At 39.7% G+C, this 25690-nt stretch overlaps 1 protein-coding gene across 2 annotated transcripts in view; it reads left to right on the forward strand.

Annotated features, from left to right (window-relative positions):
• Positions 1-451: 451 nt before the first annotated feature.
• The window catches only part of ACSL1 (acyl-CoA synthetase long chain family member 1), a 40958-nt gene continuing 15719 nt past the window's right edge, over positions 452-25690 (forward strand). The window contains exons 1-11 of one of the 2 annotated variants that reach the window (XM_063309681.1): positions 452-604; positions 13177-13397; positions 17344-17458; positions 17798-17862; positions 19008-19109; positions 21036-21135; positions 21618-21796; positions 22307-22339; positions 22442-22493; positions 23004-23077; positions 24959-25036. In XM_063309681.1, coding sequence (XP_063165751.1) covers positions 13203-13397; positions 17344-17458; positions 17798-17862; positions 19008-19109; positions 21036-21135; positions 21618-21796; positions 22307-22339; positions 22442-22493; positions 23004-23077; positions 24959-25036 — 993 coding nt within the window. In that variant the 5' untranslated portion in view covers positions 452-604; positions 13177-13202. Of the gene's footprint in view, positions 605-13176; positions 13398-17343; positions 17459-17797; positions 17863-19007; positions 19110-21035; positions 21136-21617; positions 21797-22306; positions 22340-22441; positions 22494-23003; positions 23078-24958; positions 25037-25087; positions 25166-25690 lie in introns of both variants that reach the window. The other variant, XM_063309680.1, reaches the window with a different exon arrangement.

Here is a 25690-nt window from a genome sequence, read left to right on the forward strand (position 1 = left end):
GCGCGCGTCTCCCTGAACTGCGAGTCCAGTTCATTGAACGCAGGTCGCGAGATCCGAACTGTATCCAGCGAGCCCCAAGGCTGTCAAAACCACCGGGAGACTCTGAGCATGTGCCAACCGCTCTTCCCGAGACCCACACCCGGAGATCACGTGCCCGGCCCCTTCACTTCTCGGGACGGGCCGCCCGGGCTGACTTCCGACGCTCCGCTCCGCCGCGTCGCGCGATTGACTGCCCTTGCCATTGCGTTCCTTTCGCCCTCCTCCTCCCGCTCCGATTGGTGCGAACACCGAGGAGCGCACGCCAACCGGCTCTCCTCGCTTCTAACTGGCCCTGGGGTCTCTCGCGTCCCTGCGCTCACTGGAAAGGCGGGCCTTGCGCGACGCAAGATATCCAGCTGCGCCGCCTCCGTTTCGCTGTGTTTTCTTTCCCTTTCCCTCTCCCTCCCTCCCTTTTTTTTTTCCCCCTTTACGGGCGACTTAAATAGGACAGCGCCGGCCGCTCCCGCGGCAGAACGCTCGGGCTGCGTAATTGGTGGCTGCCCGCCGGCTCTTGCCCAGAGAAGCGTGCCCGGGAGGAGACAGGACGGGGCGAAGAGGAAAGCCGGTGGGTGAGCCAGCAGGGCTGTCGTGCCGCAGGCGGGGAGGGCCCCCGAGGCTTCTGGGGGGCACTGGGGACTTTCCCGCTTTTTCCCTGGCTGCGGCCGTCTTGCCTGCCCCGACGGACCCTTGCCTTTGCGCCCTTATTCCGACAAGGCAACCCGCCTAACCTGCCCGGCCGGCGCCGCAGCATCACCGCTGCCTCTGGCTGCACCCGGAAAAGGGGGCGGGGAGCTGGGACAGGACAGGACAGGAAAGGCGCCGCACGTAAGGAAGCCGGGGGCTTAAAGGTGGGGCGTCCCACCCCCCAGGCCGCTTTCTCTTCCTAGCCCCTCCGATCAAACAAGGACTGCAATAGGCTCTGTTCTAGGTCGGTATTGGCTGGATGCAGTCTATCAGCGCGGAGAGGAAATGGGTTGTTTCGTGGCGATGTTGTCCTTGGGGTTCAGTTAAGCCCCCCTTTTAGGGGTGGAGGGGTTGTCTTGGGCTGTTGGGTTTCGGGGAAAGATCCGTATACAGATGGGGAGGTGGAAGTGGTTTGGTGCCCCTCTTCTGGCTTTTGTTCTGTTGAACGCACGTTTGCTGCATGGGGACATTGGATTACAGGAGAGTTATAGATGCGATCCCTGCTCGTTTCCTCCACCGTATTTGGAATGTACCTCGGTCTTCCACCCAAACTTAATATCTAGGCCTGTAGAAAGGACTGAGTCAAATTTCATCACCTCTGCTATAAATTTGTTCTGTCTGAATTTGTCAAGGGAATTATAGTGCTCTGGCTGGCTTAAAATCACATGTGTTTGATGGAGCTGTTCTGCAATGACAAGGTAATTTGCAGTTGCGGCCCTTTGCCCATGAACTCCTAGGCAAGACTGCCATTGTGTGCCATCTCTTGTAACCCCCTTCTGTTTCCCACTGTTTCTTCCACCCCTTTTTAAGCCTGTCTTCTTTTTGGAAGTACCTGATCCTTTTAATAGAGTTGCAATTGAAATGAGGATGATTTTTTTTTGTCTGTATGTCTCCAAAGGTTGAATTGCTCCAGAAACTATCCCATTCTTGAGCAGATTGCAGAACCTCTTTTTTTGTTGTTGTTGCTAATGTGGTTGTAAATTAACTAAGTCTGTTGCTTCTTCTGCAGCTATCAACATTGGGATTTTCTTCTTCAGGAGAAAAGGCTGGGGTTTCATTCCATCTTTCAAAATATCACTGCATTTGAAGCTACTGATCAGGATCAGCCAGATCACATTTAACATTTATTAATGATGTCTGGTCTTGGCTGTGGTTCTAATACATCATTTTAGCTTGATGGCCAGACCCTAGTTATGGGGTTAAAAGAGAGGGAGAGAGTGCCTTTTCTGGATTAGTAGCTGGATAAAGAACAGGAAACAAGGAGTAGAAATACATGGTGAATTCTGCTGGTTAAACCAATAACATTTCTATGTACTTGTTCTTTTTTTTAATCTGTTCAATTGTGTCCGATTCTCGGAGACTGCCTGGACAAGTCCCTGCAGTTTTCTTGGCAGGTTTTTCAGAAGTGGTTTGCCATTGCCTCCTTCCTAGGGCCAATAGACTGGCCCAGGGTCACCCAGCTGGCTTTGTGCCTAAGGTGGGACTAGAACTCCCAGTCTCCCTGTTTCTAGCCTGGTGCTTTAACCACTACACTAAACCCACTCTCTTGTATTAATGCTTGATAAATCAGAAGGAACTGTCTGAACTCTGAGAACAGGGATTCAGACTGCAAATAAAGTTCAGTTTGATGAAGCATACACAATGTGCACTTGGACAGAAATAATTCTTTCATATACAGGTTCTGAATTGGTGACAGGTATCCAGAAAAGGGATTTTACGTTTGTGGCTGAGAGCTATCCAACGTGTAGTTGGTGTGAATATAAACATATTTATGCATAAGTGTCTGCAGGGGCTGAGGACTGATGAAACCTGCATCATGACATCATTATGCCAGAAACATGATTTAAATGTTTGCATTAGACATAAGGATGCAAGTACGTAAAGGCTAAGTTTGTGTCACTTTACATGTGTCGTCATTTGGATGCAGTCTTGGTTTGGTGCTTGTGCTTCTGTCTGGGGTATCATTAAGAAAGGAATATAATAAATATGCCAATATCTTAATTGCTGATATGACCATATTGCTTAATTGCTGATTTGACCATACAATGTGCATTGTTCTGCTCACCATACAGTACTCCAAAAAAATATACAGTATATATTGTAGAGCCATCAAAAGTGCAGAAGGCAACCACATTGATCTAAGGAACTAAAAAAGGCTGAAGAGATACATGATAATGATGGGTATAATTACGCATGGTGTGGAAGAAGCTCAAATACATTTTTTTTCTTGTAATACTGGAACCCATAGTTGTCCAATGAAGCTGAATGTTGAGAGACTGAAAAGGAAATATTTTTCATGCAGCTACATTTGAATTATGGAATTTGCTACCCCAAAGTGTGGTGACGGTCACCCACATTTAACTTATTTTTATCCATGGAGGAAAATGCTATCAAAGGATACTAGCTAAGGTGGCTATGTATTATCTCCAGTTTCAGATATATCATGTAATAATACACCATACAGAGTTCAAGTGCCTGGCTTGGGGTTGTCCTTACAGGCAAGTCTGTTTGGTCACACTAATGGCCTTTTTGTAGTTTCCAATATGCCAATTTCTCATGGTTATGACACTGATGCTTTGAAACTCATGTTTGCTTGTCTCTAATGAAGTGCTGCTTAAACACTGGCTTCTGAGAACAGAATTTGTTGCCTAATTATCTGCTGTTCTGAAGCAATGCAGAGCCAGCAACTAATTCTGATGTTTGCTCAAATACTTAAATCTCCTTATTAAGGTGCAACATGATTTATAGCTATTGCATTTGGAAGTGTGAAAAAAACAAATAATGGGTTGGATCTAGGTTATGAATCTGTAGGAAGGTGAGACAATAGAAATTATACTTCGTCTTTAAACTGAAGTTTAGAATGCTGTCAACTGCCTCAGAGAAATAAACCTTGCTTTCAGGAAGACAAAATCTTAGAGGGAAAAGCTTGGTTATAGGTGGACTTTATAGCTATGTGATGCTTATAAAATCATAGAATTTGAAAGGGAATTTAATAAGCCATTAGTCCATCCAAGTCCAAATTAAAGCATTTTTGACAGATAGCCATCCAGCCTCTGCTTGAACACATTCAGAAGATAGGAAATTGTCATCTGTCTAAGTATTGGGTTCAGTTGTCCTACCATCAAACTACTTTTACTGTTAGGAAGTTTTCCATAAGGTTCAATAAGAATCTGCCTTCTGTATTGTATGGATCTAGAAAAGAAATCCGCAGAGACAATCAGTTCTCTGAATCCAACTATAGCAATGTTTTATTTCTCAAATGTGACTATTATAATACTCGTTTCATAGCCTAAGATATTATTTTAATAATTCTTACAAAGGAATACAAACATGGAAAGTGTTCCATTACATTTTTTGCTGTTGTAGAATGCCCCCAGATCAAAATATAGTTAAGGCTTCTTAGAGTCTACAGAAAAATGCCCTAAGTCTGTTGTATATGATTAGTAAGTGGATTAATGTTTGTCTAATTCAAGTAGCAGTGTAACTGTAATAATGAGATGTCAGTGCTCAGTTGAAAATATTTAAAAGAAGTGCAGGAATGCAGATGTTTATATTTAAAACGTCTTTGAAGTGCTGTCTGCTCTAAATAGGATTTCATAAAAGTTTGAATATATGTTAGCAACTCACCAAAAATAACCCATCAAAATGATTTTGGTTTTTCTGAATGTTGCTCTTTCAGAGGTTTAAAATGTGATGCCAATTGGTTCACACAGCAGTATGTCTTTTAACTCTAAAATTTAGTTCAGTCCCTCATCAGGAAGAGGGACGTGGTGGCGCTGAGGGTTAAACCGCTGCGCTGCTGAGCTTGCCGATCGGAAGGTCGGCGGTTCGAATCCGCGCGGCGGGGTGAGCTCCCGTTGCTAGTCCCAGCTCCTGCTCACCTAGCAGTTCGAAAGCATGCAAATGTGAGTAGATTAATAGGTACCGCTTCGGCGGGAAGGTAACGGCGTTCCGTGTTGTCATGCCGGCCACATGACCACAGACGGGTCCTTACGGACAACGCCGGCTCCAAGGCTTAGAAACGGAGATGAGCACCGCCCCCTAGAGTCGGACACGACTGGACTTTACGTCGAGGGAAACCTTTACCCTCATCAGGAAGTTACATAGGAAACAGTTGATCACATGAAGAAAGTATTTTATATTTCCTATACTTAACAAGAGGAGTTGATGGTCAGCTCTGACTTGTCAGCTCTGCCCAGCCACTAAAGGTTTTACTCAGTATCAGAAGTTTTTTTTTAATGTATCTAGATTTGCTCCTGCTAGATGTTGTAAGAGGGAAGGGCAAGAAGGCCTTTCTCTTGTTATTGGTAACTGATAAGTACTACAGTGAATTTCAACAGCTAAGCAGCCACCAACTCATAGCAATATTTAACTGATCAGTTGACTTGCTCCTTTAATTTTATCAAGGCAACCAAGCAGTTTGCTGGCCAAAGTAACTTTTTAGCCACATAAATGTTCCTAAAGCTCCTCACGTTGGGGCAACTGCATAAAATGCCTCTACTAATCAAACAGAAGATGGCCAATGTCTGTGAGACCTCCAAGCTGAGGGACAGAAGAACCTGGTAGGTTGTCTTGCCCTGTGTTGGCATGAATTGAACATCACCTCTGATTGACTTGTCAGTTGTGTTAAAATAACATTTGATAGATTTCCTTGTCTATATCCCAGCTTGAGCTATTAAGCAACAATGGACTTCTACCCAGGGTTGGGCTGTTAAGTAATTGTTTTGCAGCATGCCATTCAAAAGTAATGGAATAGTCTCCTCTTTCAGCTGACATTTCCTCAAACTAGTTTGATGTCTGTCAACTCCCCCAGAAAGCTTAATTTAAGAGAGATTTCTCAGATATTGACATCTCCACTAGTTAAAAAATGGGGGAAAGAACTGCAAAGGAATTAATGCAATACTACATATTAATTTTAATGATGTATCTTTTACCCCAAACTGAAACTAATGGATGAGTAGTGCGGTTGCTAAAAGCGTCATACTTAGCATGGGATGGAACTGATTCCTAGAACAATGCTTCTGATTAAACAGGCCATTGTAGATTTTTTTCCCCCTTCAAATCAATCAGCAGAGCTGGAGGAGAAAAGCTATTGGCTCCTCTGTGGTAGCACTATACTGAAGAAGTTGACAGTCGCCCTCGAATGATGTCTGCCTACTGGCAGACAATAGAAGAGCATTATGCCCTCTGTAAATACATTATTGTGCTTGGCAAAAGGAGGAGGAGGAGCTTGGAATGAGTACACTGAGCCAACTTGGATGAGTGTTGCTAAGCTGATCACAGCTGAAAAGACCACATCTTGGCTGATTCAATATTTTACTTAGGCATATGTCAAGAGGCTTTTTCTGGCTAGAAGCATAGTATTCATTTGACTAGCTGAGCAAGATACATGAGAAATGGTCAGAACGCCCTATGCATAGCTCTTTCACTGACGGTTTTCTAAAGCTAAAAGTTTTGGTAAACGAATAATGATCAAATTATTTATTGAAGTGAAGTTAAAGCTATGCACGTATAATCAAAATATCTCACCCAGCATTTAGGTATTTGCTGCTTGGACAACAGTATTTGAAGGTATTGGCCTGGTTCACATATAATGCTAAGCCATAATATGCCCTTGGTTTTGACTTAGACATGTGAATCCACTTCTGTGTTGTAGAATTTTAAGAGTTTGAAAATAAAAATGCTGCATCATAACGCCTTTAGAACAGCCATATTATAGCTATTGACTCAGTGCCTATTGTGAGCTTCTCTTATCTATCTAGTTGGTCTTTGTGTGAAAAGAAGAGGTTAGATTAGATTGCCCAGCTTTTCATAACCTGTTGCTCTCTGGGTATGTTGGACCATGCTGGCTGGAGACTCTGGAAAAAGAAGGCTGGCCACTGGATTGTGGAAAACTGAGTTGAGCCGTGTCTGTTCAGATCAAAACCTGATGTCCTTTAAAGTATTCCTCTTGCATTGGTGAAAAACAAGGTTCCAGGAATTGATGGATTACCAATAGAGATATTTCAACAATCAGATGCAGCAATGGAAGCACTTACTCTTCTATGTCAAGAAGTTTGGAAGACAACGACCTGGCCAACTGACTGGAAGAGATCTGTATTCATACCCATTCCAAAGAAAGGAGATCAAACAGAATGTGGAAGTTATCGAACAATTTCATTAATATCACATGCTAGCAAAATTTTGCTGAAAATAATTCAGCAATGTTTGCAGCCTTATATTGACAGAGAACTACCAGAAGTCCAAGCTGGATTTAGAAGAGGACGCAGTATGACAGATATCATTGCTCATGTCAGATGAATCTTGGCTGAATGTAAACAATACCAGAAAGATGTTTACCTCTGTTTCATTGATTACGCAAAGGCGTTTGTCTGTGTGGACTATAACAAGTTATGGTTAATATTACGACGAATGGGAATTCCAGAGCACTTAATTGTACTCATGCGGAACCTGTACATGGATCAAGAGGCAGTTGTTAGAACAGAAAACGGTGATACCGAGTGGTTCAAAATTGGAAACGGTGTGCGGCAAGGTTGTATACTTTCACCCTACTTATTGAATGTGTACGCTGAACAAATAATTTGAGAAGCAGGAATGTACAAAGAAGAACGGGGTATCAGAATTGGTGGAAGACCCATTAGCAACCTGCGATATGCAGATGATACAACTTTGCTGGAAGTGAAGAAGACTTGAAGTACTTACTGATGAAGATCAAAGATTGTAGTCAGCAATACGGACTACATCTGAATGTGAAGAAGACGAAGATACACACAAATGAACCAATAAACTATGTCACAATAAATGGAGAAGAAATTGAAGTCATCAACAATTTCATTCTACTTGGATCAACGATAAATGCCAAGGGAAGTAGTAATCAAGAAATCAAACAATGTATTGTGCTGGGAAAGTCTGCCATCAAAGATCTATCTAAAATTTTCAGAAGTAAATATGTCAGTTTAATAACAAAGGTGCGTCTGACTCATGCTGTCCTAACAACCAGGAAACACACTGAGACAATGAACTGGTCTCTAATATTTATTGCTAGTACTTAACAGGAATCCTAACAAACTGAAGAAGCGTGGGAAAAACCCAGACATATAACCCCCCAGGGTTAAGGCGGTCCCGATCTGTGTCTCTTTGAATGGCTGAACAATTCATCAGTGCTACGCATGCGCTTGACAGTCTGGATGGGAGCCCCCTGCTCGCCATCCTTACTCATGACACATGCCATGGTCTTCTCAATTGCCACATATGCCTGTGAAAGTTGGACATTAAAAAAGGAAGATAGAAGAATTGATGCATTTGAATTGTGGTGTTGGCAAAGATTACTGAAAATACCATGGACTGCCAGAAGAACAAACAAATCAGTTTTAGAAGAAATACAACCAGAAGTTTCCCTAGAGGCGAAGATAACTAGGCTTAGACTCTCATACTTTGGGCACATCATCAGGAAAGACCGATCGCTTGAAAAGGACGTCATGTTTGGTAAAGTTGAGGGCCAGCAGAAAAGAGGAAGACCTTCAATGTGATGGATTGATACAGTTACCGCAACAGTGGATGCAAAGAGTCAGGCATATGGCACAAGTCCAAACAGCATTTTGTTCTGTTATACGTAGAATTGCCATGAGTCGTAAATGACTCGACAGCAACTAACAACAACAACAAATTGGATAACATTTTGTTCTTGATTCTTGTCTTACCAGTCTAATGGCCTTGCTAACAGAAATTCTCATAAGGTAACAACTGCTCAGCGTGACTGCTGCTGTAAAAGTGCTGAATAAATTGACTGAGCAGAATCTTATCTTTCATTGTCACATTTTTTTAAATGGTACACAGACAAGTTTAAGCTTTAATGTATGGAAATATGGCCTGAAACAGAATAAACAGCAACACTGGTGCACATAGGATTTTGTTATAGCAAGGAATATAGAATCCACTCAGGAAGTAAGTTGTGGTGGAGTTCAGGCTAACTGGACTTGCAAAAATGATGCAACTTGGATATGATACAGCTTGAAGGCTAAGGAGAAAGATATTTTACCCAGAATGTTAAAGACCCAGGGAAATGGAAAGAATCAAAATTGACCGAATTATACATTTACATGTCATACTAGTAATCATTGACAGCTGGAGGCAAGACTTATAAAAGTTGAAACAAGGGCATGGTTATGTGTGTTTAAATATTGGCTAAAGGTTCACTTTCAACCCCAAAGTCTGACAGAGCTAACATTAATTGATAAATATGATTCCTTTTGGAAATTCCAAATTGAGAAACAATATATATAATTCGGGTTTTTCAAGGGAGATATTCATGCCCATGGGACAAGATCAGGCAATGGCAGTGCTTAAGCAAAGGATCCTTGATATAGAATTGCAGTCAGAATATAGTAAACTCTCACTTAGGGTACAACTGGGATACAGCAGTGCACATTTTAAAGCAGCATTGTACCTAGATCAAGTTGCAAACAATAAATTTCTAGGAGCATTTACATTACTGTGGTTTAATATTATATCATCAGCAGAGCTGAAGGGAAAGTTTCATAAAACTCCTTACGCAGAAAGGCTTTGCCCTTGTAATGATGGTAATATTGAAACACAACCTCACTGATATACTGTAATTTCTTATTGAGACATAAGCAAAGAGCTCCTAACACCTCTTGTAATTCCATTTCTGAGACAGACTGAAGAATTTTGTATGCAATTCCTACTAGCAGACAAGGGCCCCAAGGCAACTCTTGCTGCTGCAAAGTTTGTTTTTGCAGCTTGTAAAACCTGTATATTGCTGACAGCAAGATAGTGCAAATATGGTTGTGGATCTTTTATCTTGTATGCTTCTGTATGTTGGATCTTGTCATTCTGCTTTGTAGGTTTTATTTAATAATCAGTCTTTATTCAGTCTGGGTCGCTGACCTTTAATAAAACATTTGATTGGTAATCATTGCCAAAAGAAGGAAAGCAAAAGGCAACAGTGATAGGGGGAGATATGCCCAATTAAATGCAAAATTCCAGAGGTTAGCCAGAAGAGATAAGGAATTATTTTTAAACAAGCAATGCGCGAAAGTGGAAGAAGACAATAGAATAGGAAGGACAAGAGACCTCTTCCAGAAAATTAGAAACATCGGAGGTAAATTCCAGGCCAAAATGGGTATGATCAAAAACAAAGATGGCAAGGACCTAACAGAAGAAGAAGAGATCAAGAAAAGGTGGCAAGAATATGCAGAAGACCTGTATAGGAAGGATAACAATATCGGGGATAGCTTTGACGGTGTGGTCAGTGAGCTAGAGCCAGACATCCTGAAGAGTGAGGTTGAGTGGGCCTTAAGAAGCATTGCTAATAACAAGGCAGCAGGAGACGACGGCATCCCAGCTGAACTGTTCAAAATCTTACAAGATGATGCTGTCAAGGTAATGCATGCTATATGCCAGCAAATTTGGAAAACACAAGAATGGCCATCAGACTGGAAAAAATAAACTTATATCCCCATACCAAAAAAGGGAAACACTAAAGAATGTTCAAACTATCGAACAGTGGCACTCATTTCACATGCCAGTAAGGTAATGCGCAAGATCCTGCAAGGTAGACTTCAGCAGTTCATGGAGCGAGAATTGCCAGATGTACAAGCTGGCTTTAGAAAAGGCAGAGGAACTACAGACCAAATTGCCAATATCCGCTGGATAATGGAAAAAGCCAGGGAGTTTCAGAAAAACATCTATTTCTGTTTTATTGACTATTCTAAAGCCTTTGACTGTGTGGACCATAACAAATTGTGGCAAGTTCTTAGTGTTATGGGGATACCAAGTCATCTTGTCTGCCTCCTGAAGAATCTGTATAACGACCAAGTAGCAACAGTAAGAACAGACCACGGAACAACAGACTGGTTTAAGATTGGGAAAGGAGTACAGCGGGGCTGTATACTCTCACCCTACCTATTCAACTTGTATGCAGAACACATCATGCGACAAGCTGGGCTTGAGGAATCCAAGGCTGGAGTTAAAAATCTCTGGAAGAAACATTAACAATCTCAGATATGCAGATGATACCACTTTGATGGCTGAAAGTGAAGAGGAACTGAGGAGCCTTATGATGAAGGTGAAAGAAGAAAGTGCAAAAGCTGGCTTGCAGCTAAACCTCAAAAAAACCAAGATTATGGCAACCAGCTTGATTGATAACTGGCAAATAGAGGGAGAAAATGTAGAAGCAATGAAAGACTTTGTATTCCTAGGTGCAAAGATTACTGCAGATGCTGACTGCAGTCAGGAAATCAGAAGACGCTTAATCCTTGGGAGAAAAGCAATGACAAATCTCGATAAAATAGTTAAGAGCAGAGACATCACACTGACAACAAAGGCCTGCATAGTTAAAGCAATGGTGTTCCCAGTAGTAACATATGGCTGCGAGAGCTGGACCATAAGGAAGGCTGAGAGAAGGAAGATCGATGCTTTTGAACTGTGGTGTTGGAGGAAAATTCTGAGAGCACCTTGGACTGCCAGAAGATCAAACCAGTCCATCCTCCAGGAAATAAAGCCAGACTGCTCACTTGAGGGCATGATATTAAAGGCAAAACTGAAATACTTTGGCCACATCATGAGAAGACAGGACACCCTGGAGAAGATGCTGATGCTAGGGAGAGTGGAAGGCAAAAGGAAGAGGGGCCGACCAAAGGCAAGGTGGATGGATGATATTCTAGAGGTGACGGACTTGTCCCTGGGAGAGCTGGGGGTGTCAACGACCGACAGGAAGCTCTGGCGTGGGCTGGTCCATGAAGTCACGAAGAGTCGGAAGCGACTAAACGAATAAACAACAACAACAATCATTGCCAAATATGCCATGCTTTTGGATGATCAAAGCATGGCATTCAGTAATCCTTACCAACAGTCCCAAAGTGGACTTTTATCCCCGTATTGTAACTGAGGATGGATCTCAGTGAGAAGGTTCTGAAATGCTGTTCCAGGTACATCCAGGAGAACTGGGTGAATTCTGGCTGCAGTCCACGGAGGTGAGTGTGGTGAGGCCGAGAAGGTCTGCTGCTCAGCTAAAACTCAGGACCCAGCTTCAGAGAGAGAGGCTGCAAGATTTCAGGGTCTGTGAGCATATAGGTTGTTGTTGTTTATTCGTTTAGTCGCTTCCGACTCTTCGTGACTTCATGGACCAGCCCACGCCAGAGCTTCCTGTCGGTCGTCGACACCCCCAGCTCCCCCAGGGACGGGTCCATCACCTCCAGAATATCATCCATCCACCTTGCCCTTGGTCGGCCCCTCTTCCTTTTGCCTTCCACTCTCCCTAGCATCAGCATCTTCTCCAGGGTGTCCTGTCTTCTCATGATGTGGCCAAAGTATTTCAGTTTTGCCTTTAATATCATGCCCTCAAGTGAGCAGTCTGGCTTTATTTCCTGGAGGATGGACTGGTTTGATCTTCTGGCAGTCCAAGGCACTCAGAATTTTCCTCCAACACCACAGTTCCAAAGCATCTATCTTCCTTCACTCAGCCTTCCTTATGGTCCAACTCTCGCAGCCATATGTTACTAGAGCATATAGGTAGATACGGAAAATAGATAGGTATTAGGTTTTCTGCACTTGTTCTCAGAGCATCTCCTGCCCTGGTAGAGCAAAACTGTCTACATCTGAATGTCTGGTTCAGCGTCTCCACATTCTCCTTCTTTCTCTCTGACCAATCTTTTTGCCAAGTTTTGTTTGGGACTAGGAATAAGCTGTTGACGTGCAGTAATGAATGTTGCTGCCAGTTGTGTTTCTGAGATGAACATTTTTCTTTGCATGCCATGTTAGTAGGGTGTTCAGTGGGATGGCCCCAGGCTCTGTTTCCATTCGCCCTCCTTCTCTCAAAGCTAAGTATGCATTTTGTCTGCTAGTAAACTTTGACCTAGTGGGCAAAAAATGTAAGGCAATCATGTGACGGATGTTCCGTGAGACCTTGGTAGCAGAGTGAAACATAAGCTGAACAGACACACCAGGACTTTAGAAAGAAAAAAGAAAACCTTTGCTCTTTTTTTCTGCTTATCCCAGTTAGAGAGTTAAAGAGAGAAGTAGAAGAGAATTGTCTTAGTGTTCTGTTGCCAGTGTGCCCAGTCATATACAAAAATATGTTTTTATACATTTGATTGCAGGGGAAACAAGAACATCATGGACCTCTTTGAAACTCCTGATTTAAAGTAAATGCATTGCAGCTTTTAAGGAGTTTGAGAGGGTTTTGTCAGAGGGAAACTTTTTTTACCATTTGAATGCAATATGCCCTTCAGCCAATAACAGGATACAAAAAATGCAAATAAATACGAGCTCAAACACTAGATGGTAAAAAGTTCTGTCATGGAGGGATACTTTTCACGGTTGGATAGAATATAGATGTTTCTAGTTTGGCATGCTGTTGGAAGATGTGTCCTTCCCTCCAGGGAAGAAGGATTCTTTCATTCCATATTGGGCTCTTCTCTTTTTCCTCAACAGATTGCAGCAGACAGAATAAATTCGCAATGCAAGCCCATGAATTGTTTCGGCATCTGCGAATGCCAGAACTCGGCGACGTAAGGCAGTATGTGCGCACTCTTCCAACAAACACGTTGATGGGGTTTGGTGCTTTTGCAGCCCTGACAACTTACTGGTATGCCACAAGACCTAAAGCTCTGAAACCACCATGTGACTTGGCTATGCAGTCCATAGAAGTAGAGGTAAGCAGTCACGCATTTCTGTGTCTTTGGTTACTTATTCCTTATAAGGCCTGCCATGGTAATTTTAGGAACAGTCTAGGCTTCATGAAGAAGCTTTAGGTTAAGGTTTTAAGATAAATAAACAGATCAAGACATTGTTTAAAAACTGATTAAAGAGGACCAGTTCAGGATCTGTGTGGTGCTTTACACCAATGTTTCTGAACCTCAGGGCCTTTAAGATGTGTGGACTTCAACTCCTAGAATTCCCCAGCCAGCATGGCTGGAGAATTCTGGGAGTTGAAGTCCACACATCTTAAAGGCTCTGAGGTTCAGAAACACTGCTTTATATCTTGTGCTTAGTGTGGGCAGCAGAACCTGAATCTTCTTACCTGACTGTAACAGACTACAGTGTAAAGTCTTGCATACTGTAGACAGTAGAAGTTGTGGAAGGACAGAACTAACTGTGATTCAAAGCACCCCTCTCTTTTGAAGCTTAATCCATGTACTCCTGAACTCCCTGTGCAATCTTGGAGGTTGCAAACATAGGTTTTTCTTCTAAAGCATAACTGGATTTGAAAAAAGGCTAACCTGATAAAGAATGGCTAAGCTATATTTCCCCCTGCCTCCATGCTAAACTGATTCCCTTGCAGTCATGTGCTATGATTGAACTTGCAGTTGTTGTTTTTCTTTATGCTTCAGTAGAATTCTAGGACTCTAGGACATGTGATTTAAATACTTTCAACCAGGCAAAACACAATCCCATTTACCATCTTCTATTGACTGAGTCCATGTGGCTTGTAATCTATTGTAGAGCATTTGGCTATAACTCAGACAAACATTGGCCATGATAAGTTTTAACATGGAACAAATGGCATGTAGTAAATAGCACAGTTGGATGGTATTCTACAACCACATTTATAATAAGATGCAGCTGGCAATTTAATTGGACCCTCATGAGATTTTGTAATGCATCTGTTGTACACATGGAAGACACCTTTGGTATATAAAGTCTCTTTTTCAGTCAAGGATGATTGTACACAAAAGTGTCCAAACTGCATATTCAGGCTCATGAAAAACACAGTACTTGACCCAAGATTTTATTTTGCACAAATAAGCAAATAGCATTAAGTTAATTCTTTCACATGCATAACAAAATAAATGATTGAGAAATATAAGCTTATTAGTGGACAGCCATCATAAGGAGGATGCCGCATCTTGTGTCTCACTGAGATCAACCATTAATTAGTACTCTTCCAACAATACATTCAAGCCTAAATATTTGACTTCCTACTAGTCCAACAAAAAAGATATTTGTATTTGCTCTGACGGAGTAATTACCAGCCTTTTCTGGAAGTCCCTTGGCACTCCATTTTCAAATAATTGACCTTCCTTAATATTGATCCACATGTCCAGAGGTCAAAATAGAAATTGCTTAGTTTCACAACTGCCTGCATGAACCCACAGGTTATAACTGGCCTTGGGTAAATTTGCACTGGCCATCCCTCTGAGCCAGAGGATTTGAACTTCACAGATGACTGTAGAGACTAGTCCCCCCCCGCCAAATTGTGTTTCTGGAACAATAGGTAAAGGTAAAGGTTTCCCTTGACGTAAAGTCCAGTCGAATCCGACTCTAGGGGGCGGTGCTCATCTCCGTTTCTAAGCCTTGGAGCCGGCGTTGTCATAGACACTTCCGGGTCATGTGGCCAGCATGACGACTCGGAACGCCGTTACCTTCCCGCCGAAGCGGTACCTATTGATCTACTCACATTTGCATGTTTTCGAACTGCTAGGTGAGCAGGAGCTGGGATTAACAACGGGAGCTCACCCCGCCGCGCGGTTTCGAACCGCCGACCTTCCGATCGACAGCTCAGCGGTTTAACCCGCAGCGCCACCGCGTCCTTTATTTCAGACTAGGTATCCTGTTAAATTTCTGAGATACACAAGAATACAATTCCTTTACACAGGTATTCGTAGCATACACATGCACATATGTCTTGCCTTCAAGGGACCAAGAGTACATGGAAACAGAGATTTCCTAACATGTTTTCCTCCTACATAAAGAAGGGAGTCCAGTCTTTCCATTTTGTTGTCTACAGTCTCAGCCTCATAAGATGCTTGGCTCATTAACTGTCATTGCTTCTAAGCTTGTATTTTTTTTTTTGCAAAGTGGCTAGAAGAGACAGGATGTGCTTACTGGATGTAACTGTGCTGTAGGTGTATGAGCTACAGTTTTAAAGTTGTTGCTTTATAAATGTAGGTTGGATAAAAGCTAAACTTGTAAACCAGTATATAAAATTATAGCTGGAATATTTGTTTGGAAAGTATTTCATAGATAAAGAATAAGCTGGGGTTACGATTTCAATTTCTCCCTCTATATTATATACGGATGAGAAGCCATGCTTCTAAAATTTTAAGTATCTTGTTTTGGTTGCTTTATACTACATAATGAGTATTAATAATACAGCACTTCCGTTTACTGTTCTCTTCAAAATAGCCCTAATGAAGATATTTATAACTTGCAGATCATACCAGTTTTAAAAAAAATATGACTTAAAACAAAGCAAAAATAAAAATTTATACAAATGTTGCAACATAATCTTATTTTTCTATGTTTTTACGAAAATCAATCTGGATTTAGTAGCAGTGGGAAATCAGTGATGATGACCTTGGTGGGCAAATTAGTAGCACATGCAAGCAGGGCAAAATGCAATGGCATTTTTATTTTAAATTCTGAAATTGGGAGAAGTGTAAGAGGGGCAGGGTCTCTTTTGCCTTGTTACATCTTTCCCCTTTACAGCATTTTGATTGATGATTATATGCCATCAAGTCAGCATATACTCTTAGCAATCACATGGATAGGTTTTCTCCATGATGATCTGTCCCTCGCATGGTCTTTCAGGTCTTCTAATGGTGCATTCATCACCACTGTAACTGAATCTATTCACCTTGCTGTTGGTTGTCCTCCTCTCTTTCCTTCCACCTTTAGCATTTTAATACAAGCCTTAAATACATTTCTGTACATAGGTAAGTCTTGAGGTCAATAGAGAGTACAAGCAAAGGAAATAATAGAAATAATGGCACAGGGAACATTGTGATAGGCTTCAGCAATTAGGAGATTAAGCAATTAGCAGCAATGAAGGCCAGTACTAGGAACAATGATTCACTGCACTTACTGATTTTAGGCCCTTTGCTTGAGACGTTCAAAGAAGAAGAAATCCAAACAATGCAGTATTATAGTCAGGTACAGTTCAGTCTTAATTGAGCTCTGAAAGACTTAATCTTTTAAGTGGAAAGGGAAGGATCCAGTAACGTTGAGGATGTATTTGAATAACAGAGGGAAAGCAGGGAGGGAAACTCAAGGATAAAGGAACAAGAAGGAAGAAAAATATGGATGTAAGCTTTTATAAAACTCAAGATGATCATATAAGTAGTACAGCAACAAAAGGAACAAGGAAAAAAAAGAGCCATTTCTTCCTAAAGCTACAGTAGCATAAAATGTAAAAAATGTAACAGAGTAAAAGCTATATAAATACACAATTTCCACAAAACTAATGCACACCGTAATAAATTGTCTTGGCTTCTCCTATTTAAACAGGTTAATAGAAATAATTCTAGTCATTCCTGAGCTTACATTTCCATTCATGTGCAGTCAGATTAAATTTTTGACACTAAGTCTTATGATTTGCACTTCAATTAAATAGAATTTACCTGAGATTTAACACTAGCTATAGATAGTTTCCCTTGACACTGGGCTAGGAACCAAGGAACCAAGCTGTAGATAATGTCCCTTGACACTGGGCTAGTCATAAGTGTATGTCTAGTTCTTATCTGGTGTTCACTTCTTTCATTGGCATGTTTCCTAATTTGATAAGCAGTTAACATAGTTTGTTGATTACTGCATGATCACATAAAAGGTTGTACAGAGGTTGTGCAGAAATATATATGTGTCTTACTTAATTTCATGCAGGGTGAAGAGTATGCCAGACGATCTGCGCTACTTGATAATGATGAGCCATTTGTTTACTACTATGATGATGTGAGAACGGTTTATGAAATCTTCCAAAGGGGAATGCGTGTGTCAAGTGAGTATTGATCATTTGGGAAGGGAAGAATAATTCTGAAAGGAGCAGTGTCTTACAGACTTTCATGGAGCCATATCAGTAAGCCAGATGTGAACATCCATATACAGTTGTTCCAACCACTAGATACCTAAACTTTCAGGACTTGAGAATTAACATTTGAAGTTAGATCACTTATGAGGCCTGAATACTCTCTGGGAAATGGAACCTAGCACATGAATTTGAATTTTAGTATCTAATAAAAATCTAGAACTGAGCTACTTGGCTATTGAATCTAGCTTTGTGTTTCATTTTATTTATTTTTAAAATTTATTTATCATTTTGAACTTTAAATCACTACAGACGATGGACCCTGTTTGGGTGTAAGAAAACCAAATGAGCCATACGAATGGATGTCTTACAAGGAGGTAAGTAGGTATGCAAATGTGTCTGTGGTTGTGATGAAGTGATAGATTACATGCATTTTATCAAAGCAAATAAAGAGTTAATTAGACCTTTCCTTATATGGAAATAGTTGAAAGCTGAGGGACCTCAGAGAGCCTGAGAGAAAGAGAGGGGAGATGCAACTGAGAGTTGAATAGCTTGAAAAGAGGAACAGAAAGGAAATGGAGATAAAAATGAAGAGAGAGGCAGCAGTGAAAAATTAATTATCCTATAAATAAAAATGGAGGGGTTGTTTTTATTTATTTTTTTATGTTTTGATGCCTTCAAGTCAGTTTTGACTCCCGGCGATTGCCTGGACAAGTCCCTGCTGTTTTCTTGGCAAGATTTGCCATCCTAAATCCTATTTAGTGCAATTAATTACTCTTGCTTCTAATAGGCCTTTAGAAGTTTTTTGTTTTGTTTTTAAATGTTACATGAGTTACAGACAGGGCAACCTTAGATTTGAGATGGCAGATCACAAAATTGAATCTTAATTGTGATAGCTAAGACATAGAAGTGTTTTGCCATTGCCTGCTTCCAAGGGCTGACACAGAGTGACTGGCCCAAGGTCACCCAGCTGGCTATGTGCCCAAGGCAGGACTAGAACTCACAGTTTCCAGGTTTCTAGCTTGATGCCTTAACCACTACACCAAATGTGCTCTCCTTTTGACGAGATACCTTTTTAAAAGGAAAAAACAAGCATCCCATACTATGTGTCCATCCAGTATTGTTGTAAATTAAGCTTTAATTATTCATAATCAACTGGTCTTCTAAATGAATGATAGAATATACCAGTCATACTGGAGTACCAGGAAAAAGAATCAATAGAAGAGAAAGTAACTTTACAATTTTTGATGTAAACATCAATTAGATAATATAAGCAAAACTTATATTCAACCATGATTGGGATCCAAATGCTACACGCCTCTGTTCATCATCCTTTCATTTAGGTATCTTCTTCCTTAAGCAGAATCCCATCCTATCTGAATGTATTAGCATGTATATAAAGTGCATTTAGTGGTTAGATGTTATTGAATGAGATAAAAAGGAACCTTGAAAGCCATGAATATCCAACTGTATTAACACAGGCATTTGTGTTTCCTCTCACTCCTATTCCCCCTCTGCCCAGGTTGCAGAAAAAGCAGAATGTGTTGGTTCAGCCCTTCTCAACAGAGGCTTCAAGCCATCTCCTAACCAGTACATAGGAATCTTCTCCCAGAACAGAAGTGAGGTAATCAAAGATCATTAGTCTAACAAATCGTATTGAAAAGGACTGTTTAAAAAATGTAGCTGTAATGTTCAGTAAAATGTTCCCAGGGACACATGTAGGTTATGGAGAACCTGTCCTGATGGGCATGACCTTCCCCTGTCCTTCTGTTGGCTTTAGTGATGCCTGAGATTGTTTTGCTTTCCCTTGAAAGCTATGGCTTCGCTTACCTGGTCAAGTTGCCCATAATTAATGCTGCTTTTAACTGAACCTCAGAAATCCTGGCAGTATGAGAAGCTACAGAGACCTTCTGTGTGCAGTATTATTACCTTATTTAAAAACTAGTGGTAAATCCTATTTAGTGCAATTAATTACTCTTGCTTCTGATAGGACTTTAGAAGTTTTTTGTTTTGTTTTTAAATGTTACATGAGTTACAGACAGGGCAACCTTAGATTTGAGATGGCAGATCACAAAATTGAGTCTTAACTGTGATAGCTAAGACATAGAATGTTTTGTTTATGCAAATACTGAATCAGTATTTGGGTTTTTATGCTTTTGTGAGTTTAATTTTCACAGGACTTCTTGTGAAAATTAAACTCACAAATGCATAAGAGTTAATTTTCACAAGAAGTCTTCCACTGGCCTGATGCAGAAGAATCGGTTAAACTAGGTGTGAAAGGTATCAGTTTTTTGTTCATAAACCTGTAAGTTCCTAGCATCTTCTACATTTAGGTTGCCTGTCACACTATCCCTTGCTTTGATCATCCTTGCCCAGGAGTTTATAATGTTGGAAGTATGTACACATGGCAAAAGAATGTGCAGTTTTCACTGCAAAACCTCACTCTGTTAATCCATTAACTTAGATTCCTATGATACAAGAGCTCTCAAGCTTAGATACAAAGAAGTAATCTAGTTATGCTCTATTCTGTACAGGAACTTTGATACAGTAGCTATTTACCTATATTTTTATACATACTTTTCTTTCAAGTTTCCTTGTACTCCCTGTTCAGTAATCTAGATGCCTAGATTTAATCTAGTGTTAGGTATCTACTTCCACGTCTCCAGCCATTGTGTAGGCTGCAATGTAATTCTTTTATGTCCTAACGCATTATGACATTGTAGATTTGAGCTTGGTCACTGTGTAATTACCCAGTCAACAGAAGTCTTTGTTGCTGTTGTTAACATGTTCACCCAATACATGTGTAGCCCATTTAAAGTGCTAAAATTAGTAAATTAAATGCTCTGGTGCCAAACAGAAACATAAAAACGTAGTTTGGATATCCTGTACTCTTACCAAGTAGAATGCTGTCACTTGAGAATGCTTTTACTGCTATTACCTCGGAAAGAAAATAGCTTATAAAATCAAAACCAGACTTGCATGTCTACATAGACATTCGCAGGGGAGGGGCAAGTAATGAAATGTACATCATAATGCAATAACATAAACCCTATGATTTAGATACTTGTGTCTGACAATGGGACTTCGAATACAAAATACATGAAATATGAAAGAGCAGTGTTTGTGTTATGATGAATGTTTCATCATTTTCACATAATTTGGTTAGTAGTGAATACTTAAGGTAGTTAATGGCATAATGCTTATCAAGCTTTTTATTTTTATATATCTCCTTTATAGCTCCGTACATTTATTTGCTACCAGAAACTATATAAGTAAACGTATGTCTAGGAAACTCAAGTGGACTGTGTTTCCCAGATGTACTGTGCTAGTTATTTAAAGAAATGTACTTTCTCTGTAGTTTTTATATGCTTGTAGATAAAGCCAATATTTTCCACACATGGAATTTCCCATGCTGCCTTTGTGAAAAACCTTTTTTGAAAAATAGGGAGGCCAATACTTTCAAGACAGTGTGAACATATCAACATAGTGGAGCTGCTTATAGTGTTAAGCTTTGCAAATAAGCCCTACCTTATCTGTGCTCCTCTTGCAGTGGGTTATCATTGAACAAGGATGCTACACTTACTCAATGGTGGTTGTACCACTCTATGACACTCTTGGAGCAGATGCTATCACTTTTATTATAAATAAAGGTAGGAACTGAACTCTTCAATTACTAAATGCATATAGTGTTCCCTTTACTAAAAAAGCCCCAGACTCTAATGAGTCTGAACATCAATGAATACAATTTAGGTTACAATGCTAATTATCTTGAAAGCTGCTATAGCAATAAAACTAGGATCAAGTTGTCTCTAGCACCATTAAGACTGACTACAGTAAGTCACTATAGAAAATCTGGCTGTCTCTGATTTGGTTTAGAACCACTTGACACAAGAAGCAGCTTTAATAAAATCCCATTAGGTAGCTCATACTAGTCTGCAAAGAGAGAGAGAGATTTGCATCTAAGGGAATGCAAACTAAGTTTACAGTATGCAGACTAGTCCAGATTTTGGTTACAGACTCTTTCCTGCAAGTTGATTAGACTCTACAACAAAGTAACCCACTATCTTATTATAGAATCCAACCTATTTCTAATCACTCAGTTCTGAATTAATGTCCTTTTTTTTCAATTTAGCTGATATAACACTGGTCTTCTGTGATAACTCAGAGAAAGCTAAGATACTTCTGGAGAGCACTGAGAATGGAGGAATATCAATCCTTAAAACAATTGTGATCATGGATCCCTTTGACAGAGACCTTGTGGCCCGTGGAAAAAAATGTGGTGTAGATATAATCAGCATGAAAGAAATTGAGGTAAATAAAGCAGATTTTAGGAGTGAAATAGCTGACTTGAAATAAGAAAGCAAGAAGCTTCAGCCTGTTACAAAACACTGATCTTTCGACCAACTGAGTAACGTATAAAGGTTGGACTTTACATAAAAGTAAATTTAGACATTTTTCTTGGTATTTCACAAGTTTTAGATAACCCTAAACACTTACAGTATATGCCCAATATACTGATTCCCTTCCATTCTGAAAAAAATAACACTTGATAAGAATTTAAATAAATTTATTAAATGTTACTGCAGCAAGAATGAGAAATGGTCTCATAATATGTAAAATGATGCTTTATAACATGCATTAAGGTTCTGATGAAATTTTCTAGTAAGTTTTTAAGCTGTATTCTCTGCCATCAAAAGGTGCCTACTTTACTTGCCTAAATAAAATTCAGTGCAACTTCTGAAACAGTATACATGAAAGTTTTGGAAACCATGAAGGTGAATTTAGCTTCCTATCTAATTTGCTGTCTTTTTTTCCCCAAAGGCATCAGGAAGAGCCCACAAACACAAACCTGTTGTAAGTATCATGTAGCTTTTGATATACATGATAGGCATTTTTAAAATCTTTACTGTGCTGGCTTAAAAAGAAGGGTACTAGAAATTTCTCTCTTTTTCTTAGCTTCCACAATCAGAAGACCTAGCCATAATCTGTTTCACCAGTGGAACTACAGGTATGCCTTTCTTAGAATTGATATTAGAGACAAAAAGATAATGTTCTTTTTTATCTTTTACTTGTTGTAATGGCTGAAATTTAATACTCAGATAGACTGTAGGTATTGCTATAGGTACCACTACATTCTAAGCATGCATCCATATTTTGAAATCCCTGTAATACAGTAGAAGCATGCTATTATTATAATACTGATTTTATAATTGGAACAGATTATAAAACATATTATTATGAATTCTAGCTTCGTTAGTATTCAAAAGATTCCAGTTGCTCCTAGGAAGGACAGTTAATAAACGATGTGGAGGAAGGAAAGTTATCCATGGTTTTATAGTATCACTCTCTTGAATATTCCTTCATAAGCTGTTGAAATGTGAGTGAATGGAACTACTTACCTGGATTGATTACATAGTCTATTTTTAAGGTCTTGCTTACATATACAAGAATTCTCAGGAGCCCATTTAGAAATCTGATGTCTTTGCTGTTTCAAATCTTAACACCTTTTTCCTCACAGGAAACCCTAAGGGAGCCATGATTACTCACCGAAATTTAGTGAGCAATATGTCCTCATTTATGAAAGCAACAGAGGTAAAGTTTGCTGATTCAGAGTTTTTAAGACCTTGGAGTGTAGCTCACTTGGAAAAGAAGTAATTAACCTTTTACAGAAGTAAATTTATCTCAGTTTTAGCAACCTGATGTGATCAGTTGATTGGAGACAAAGAACTGCAGCTTTCACTTCCAATTCTGCAATTAAATTTATGAAAAAATCTGTAATTACCATTTTATCAATGCTGCCTTTTTGAAAAAATGAAACCTGTGCTATTCTATGTGTTAGATCAGTACTAGTGGGACTGCTGGGTTTTGTAATACTTCCTATCCAGGGGATTTACATAAATTAAAAATAAGATGGAATATATAATACATATATGCCTGTTAATACTTTTAAAAACTTGATATTTCTGTTATACTAAGTGTTTTAGTGCTTAATATGGTATTCCAGTAATATTTACAAAAAGCTATGGGTGTTAGAATTTGAGTATTACTAAAGTGAAGTAAGGAGATACTTGGAATAGCTAGCCTATGATGAAAGCAAGTGAAATTTAGGCTCTCTTGGTTTGTATGCTTAACTATCTTCTTCCTAGCTTTTCAAATTATCTAACCAGTCACCCAAGTCATCTAATATTATTTCTGTAGCACATCAACTGTGGCTTCTTGATTTTGCAGATTGTCATCTTTTAAGAGTTTGGCTAGTTTGGGGTGGGTGGGTGGGGAAAGAGTTAATACAACCAATAGGAAATTCTTGGAAAAAGGACACCTAAGCATGTTACGATTTTCTCATAGGAAAATACCCAATTTTTATGTAACCACTGAATGGGACTTGAGCTAAATAGAGGCTTGATTTATACTTCAATACGAAAATCCTGCTTTCTATAAGCCAGAAATTTTTATTGCCTCTGGTGTCTCTGATGCATCTTTGATGCATCTTGTTCTCCGCACATATATCATTTTGATGGATTATGTGGATTATCTATCTTCATGTGCTTAAGTTCTTGCTGATTCTATCTGGCTTGCAACTCTGAAGCCAAATTGATTTTTATAAAACAACTGATAATCAAAGAGCAGCTTGAAGTTTCTTAACCTGTCTTTTACAACCCAGTATCCTCCAACCTATTAGGATTTAATTGCTAAAATTCCAAGCCACATCCCAATGTATCTGGGGGACTATCCACATAAAGCGTTAGGTACTAAATGCCTTGTGCCTTGTATACGTATGGCAAGACCTTTGGTCTTGAAGCAAAAGAAGTTGTAATTTAAGCAGTCAGTGCCTTATTTATTTAACAAATTTATATGGCCGCCCATCTCACAAAAAGTGACTTTGGCGGCATACAACAATCAAAAAGAGAAGCACATAAGCTGCGCTCCTCTCGAATTAGTATTAGGTGTGTCAGTATTCTCTCATATTACTGCTTATTACTTAATACTTATTAACAGAAATACCAGAGAATGATGTGCAGTCCAATTGAGATTAGTACTCAGTATTTCCCGAAATTACCATTAGTGTGCTGTTGCTATGATCACAGTTTAACCAACCAATCAAGACATAAATATAAGTGTAATTATAGCTAAGTTATTAGAACCTTAATGCCGAAGTTTGCTGCTCCAGTTTAGAAGGATAACGTATTGGCTTAATATGGTTCTGCAGCCTCACTTCAATCTTGCAGTAGTAGTTGGCTTAGGTAGGATTTTCAAAGCACATGGCTGTATAATTGTGGAATGGGCACAGAACATTGATCTGAGTGGCTTAATGGACTAAACTGGGCTTATTTCCCATTCTTTCTAATGGCTTTGGTGATCATGTGTATTTATTCTGTTTTTACTTAGCTTGGAAGTGGCAGCTTTTTGTTTTAAAAAATATTTCTGGATAATGGGTTTCTTTCTCCTTCTTCTTGCTGGTGCTTTTGCTGACAGAAAGCAGTTTTCCCTTGTCCTGAAGACACCTTAATCTCCTTCTTACCCCTGGCCCATATGTTTGAAAGAATTGTGGAGGTAGGCATCTGTATTTTTAACGTCATTTTTAAGTACTTTCATCTTTTGCAGACTGGATATGTGACAAGCCCAAGTGACACACATATTTCTTATCTGCCTCTTGCACATATGTTTGAAAGAATAGTCCAGGTAAGTCACTTGTTAGGAAAACAATATATGCCAGCCTACCTACAACAGGTAAATCTGTCTCAGACTAACATGATTTAACCAGCCTTTCTTAACATTAGTTCCCCAAATATAATTGGGAATATACAATTCCCATCAAATCCACTCTGCCATTGAAGTTGAATGGGTGACTTGGGGTAATTGCTCTTTCTTAGCTCAACCATCTTATAAGGCTGTGGGTAAACTTGGAGAAGAAAGTTGTATGTATGCAGCCTTCAGCTCCTGGAGGAAAGATAGGATGCAAGTGTAAAAAATAACAGCAAAAGAACAGCTGGAACTTTTCAAATCTACTGATGTAAATTCACTTTCTTGATCTGATAGTAATTTTCTGAAAATCAGGAAAGATGGGATATAAGTCTGTGCTACCTTGAGTTCCCAGAGGAAGAGGAGATAGATATAATAAAGATGTCTAGTATACATGTTTTTAAGATAGTGTGTGGATAACATCATACAAAAAAATTGCTAAAATTGCAACATCATGCTCAGTTA

This window comes from Candoia aspera, chromosome 8 (assembly GCF_035149785.1).
Source record: "Candoia aspera isolate rCanAsp1 chromosome 8, rCanAsp1.hap2, whole genome shotgun sequence".
Lineage (NCBI taxonomy): Eukaryota > Metazoa > Chordata > Lepidosauria > Squamata > Boidae > Candoia > Candoia aspera.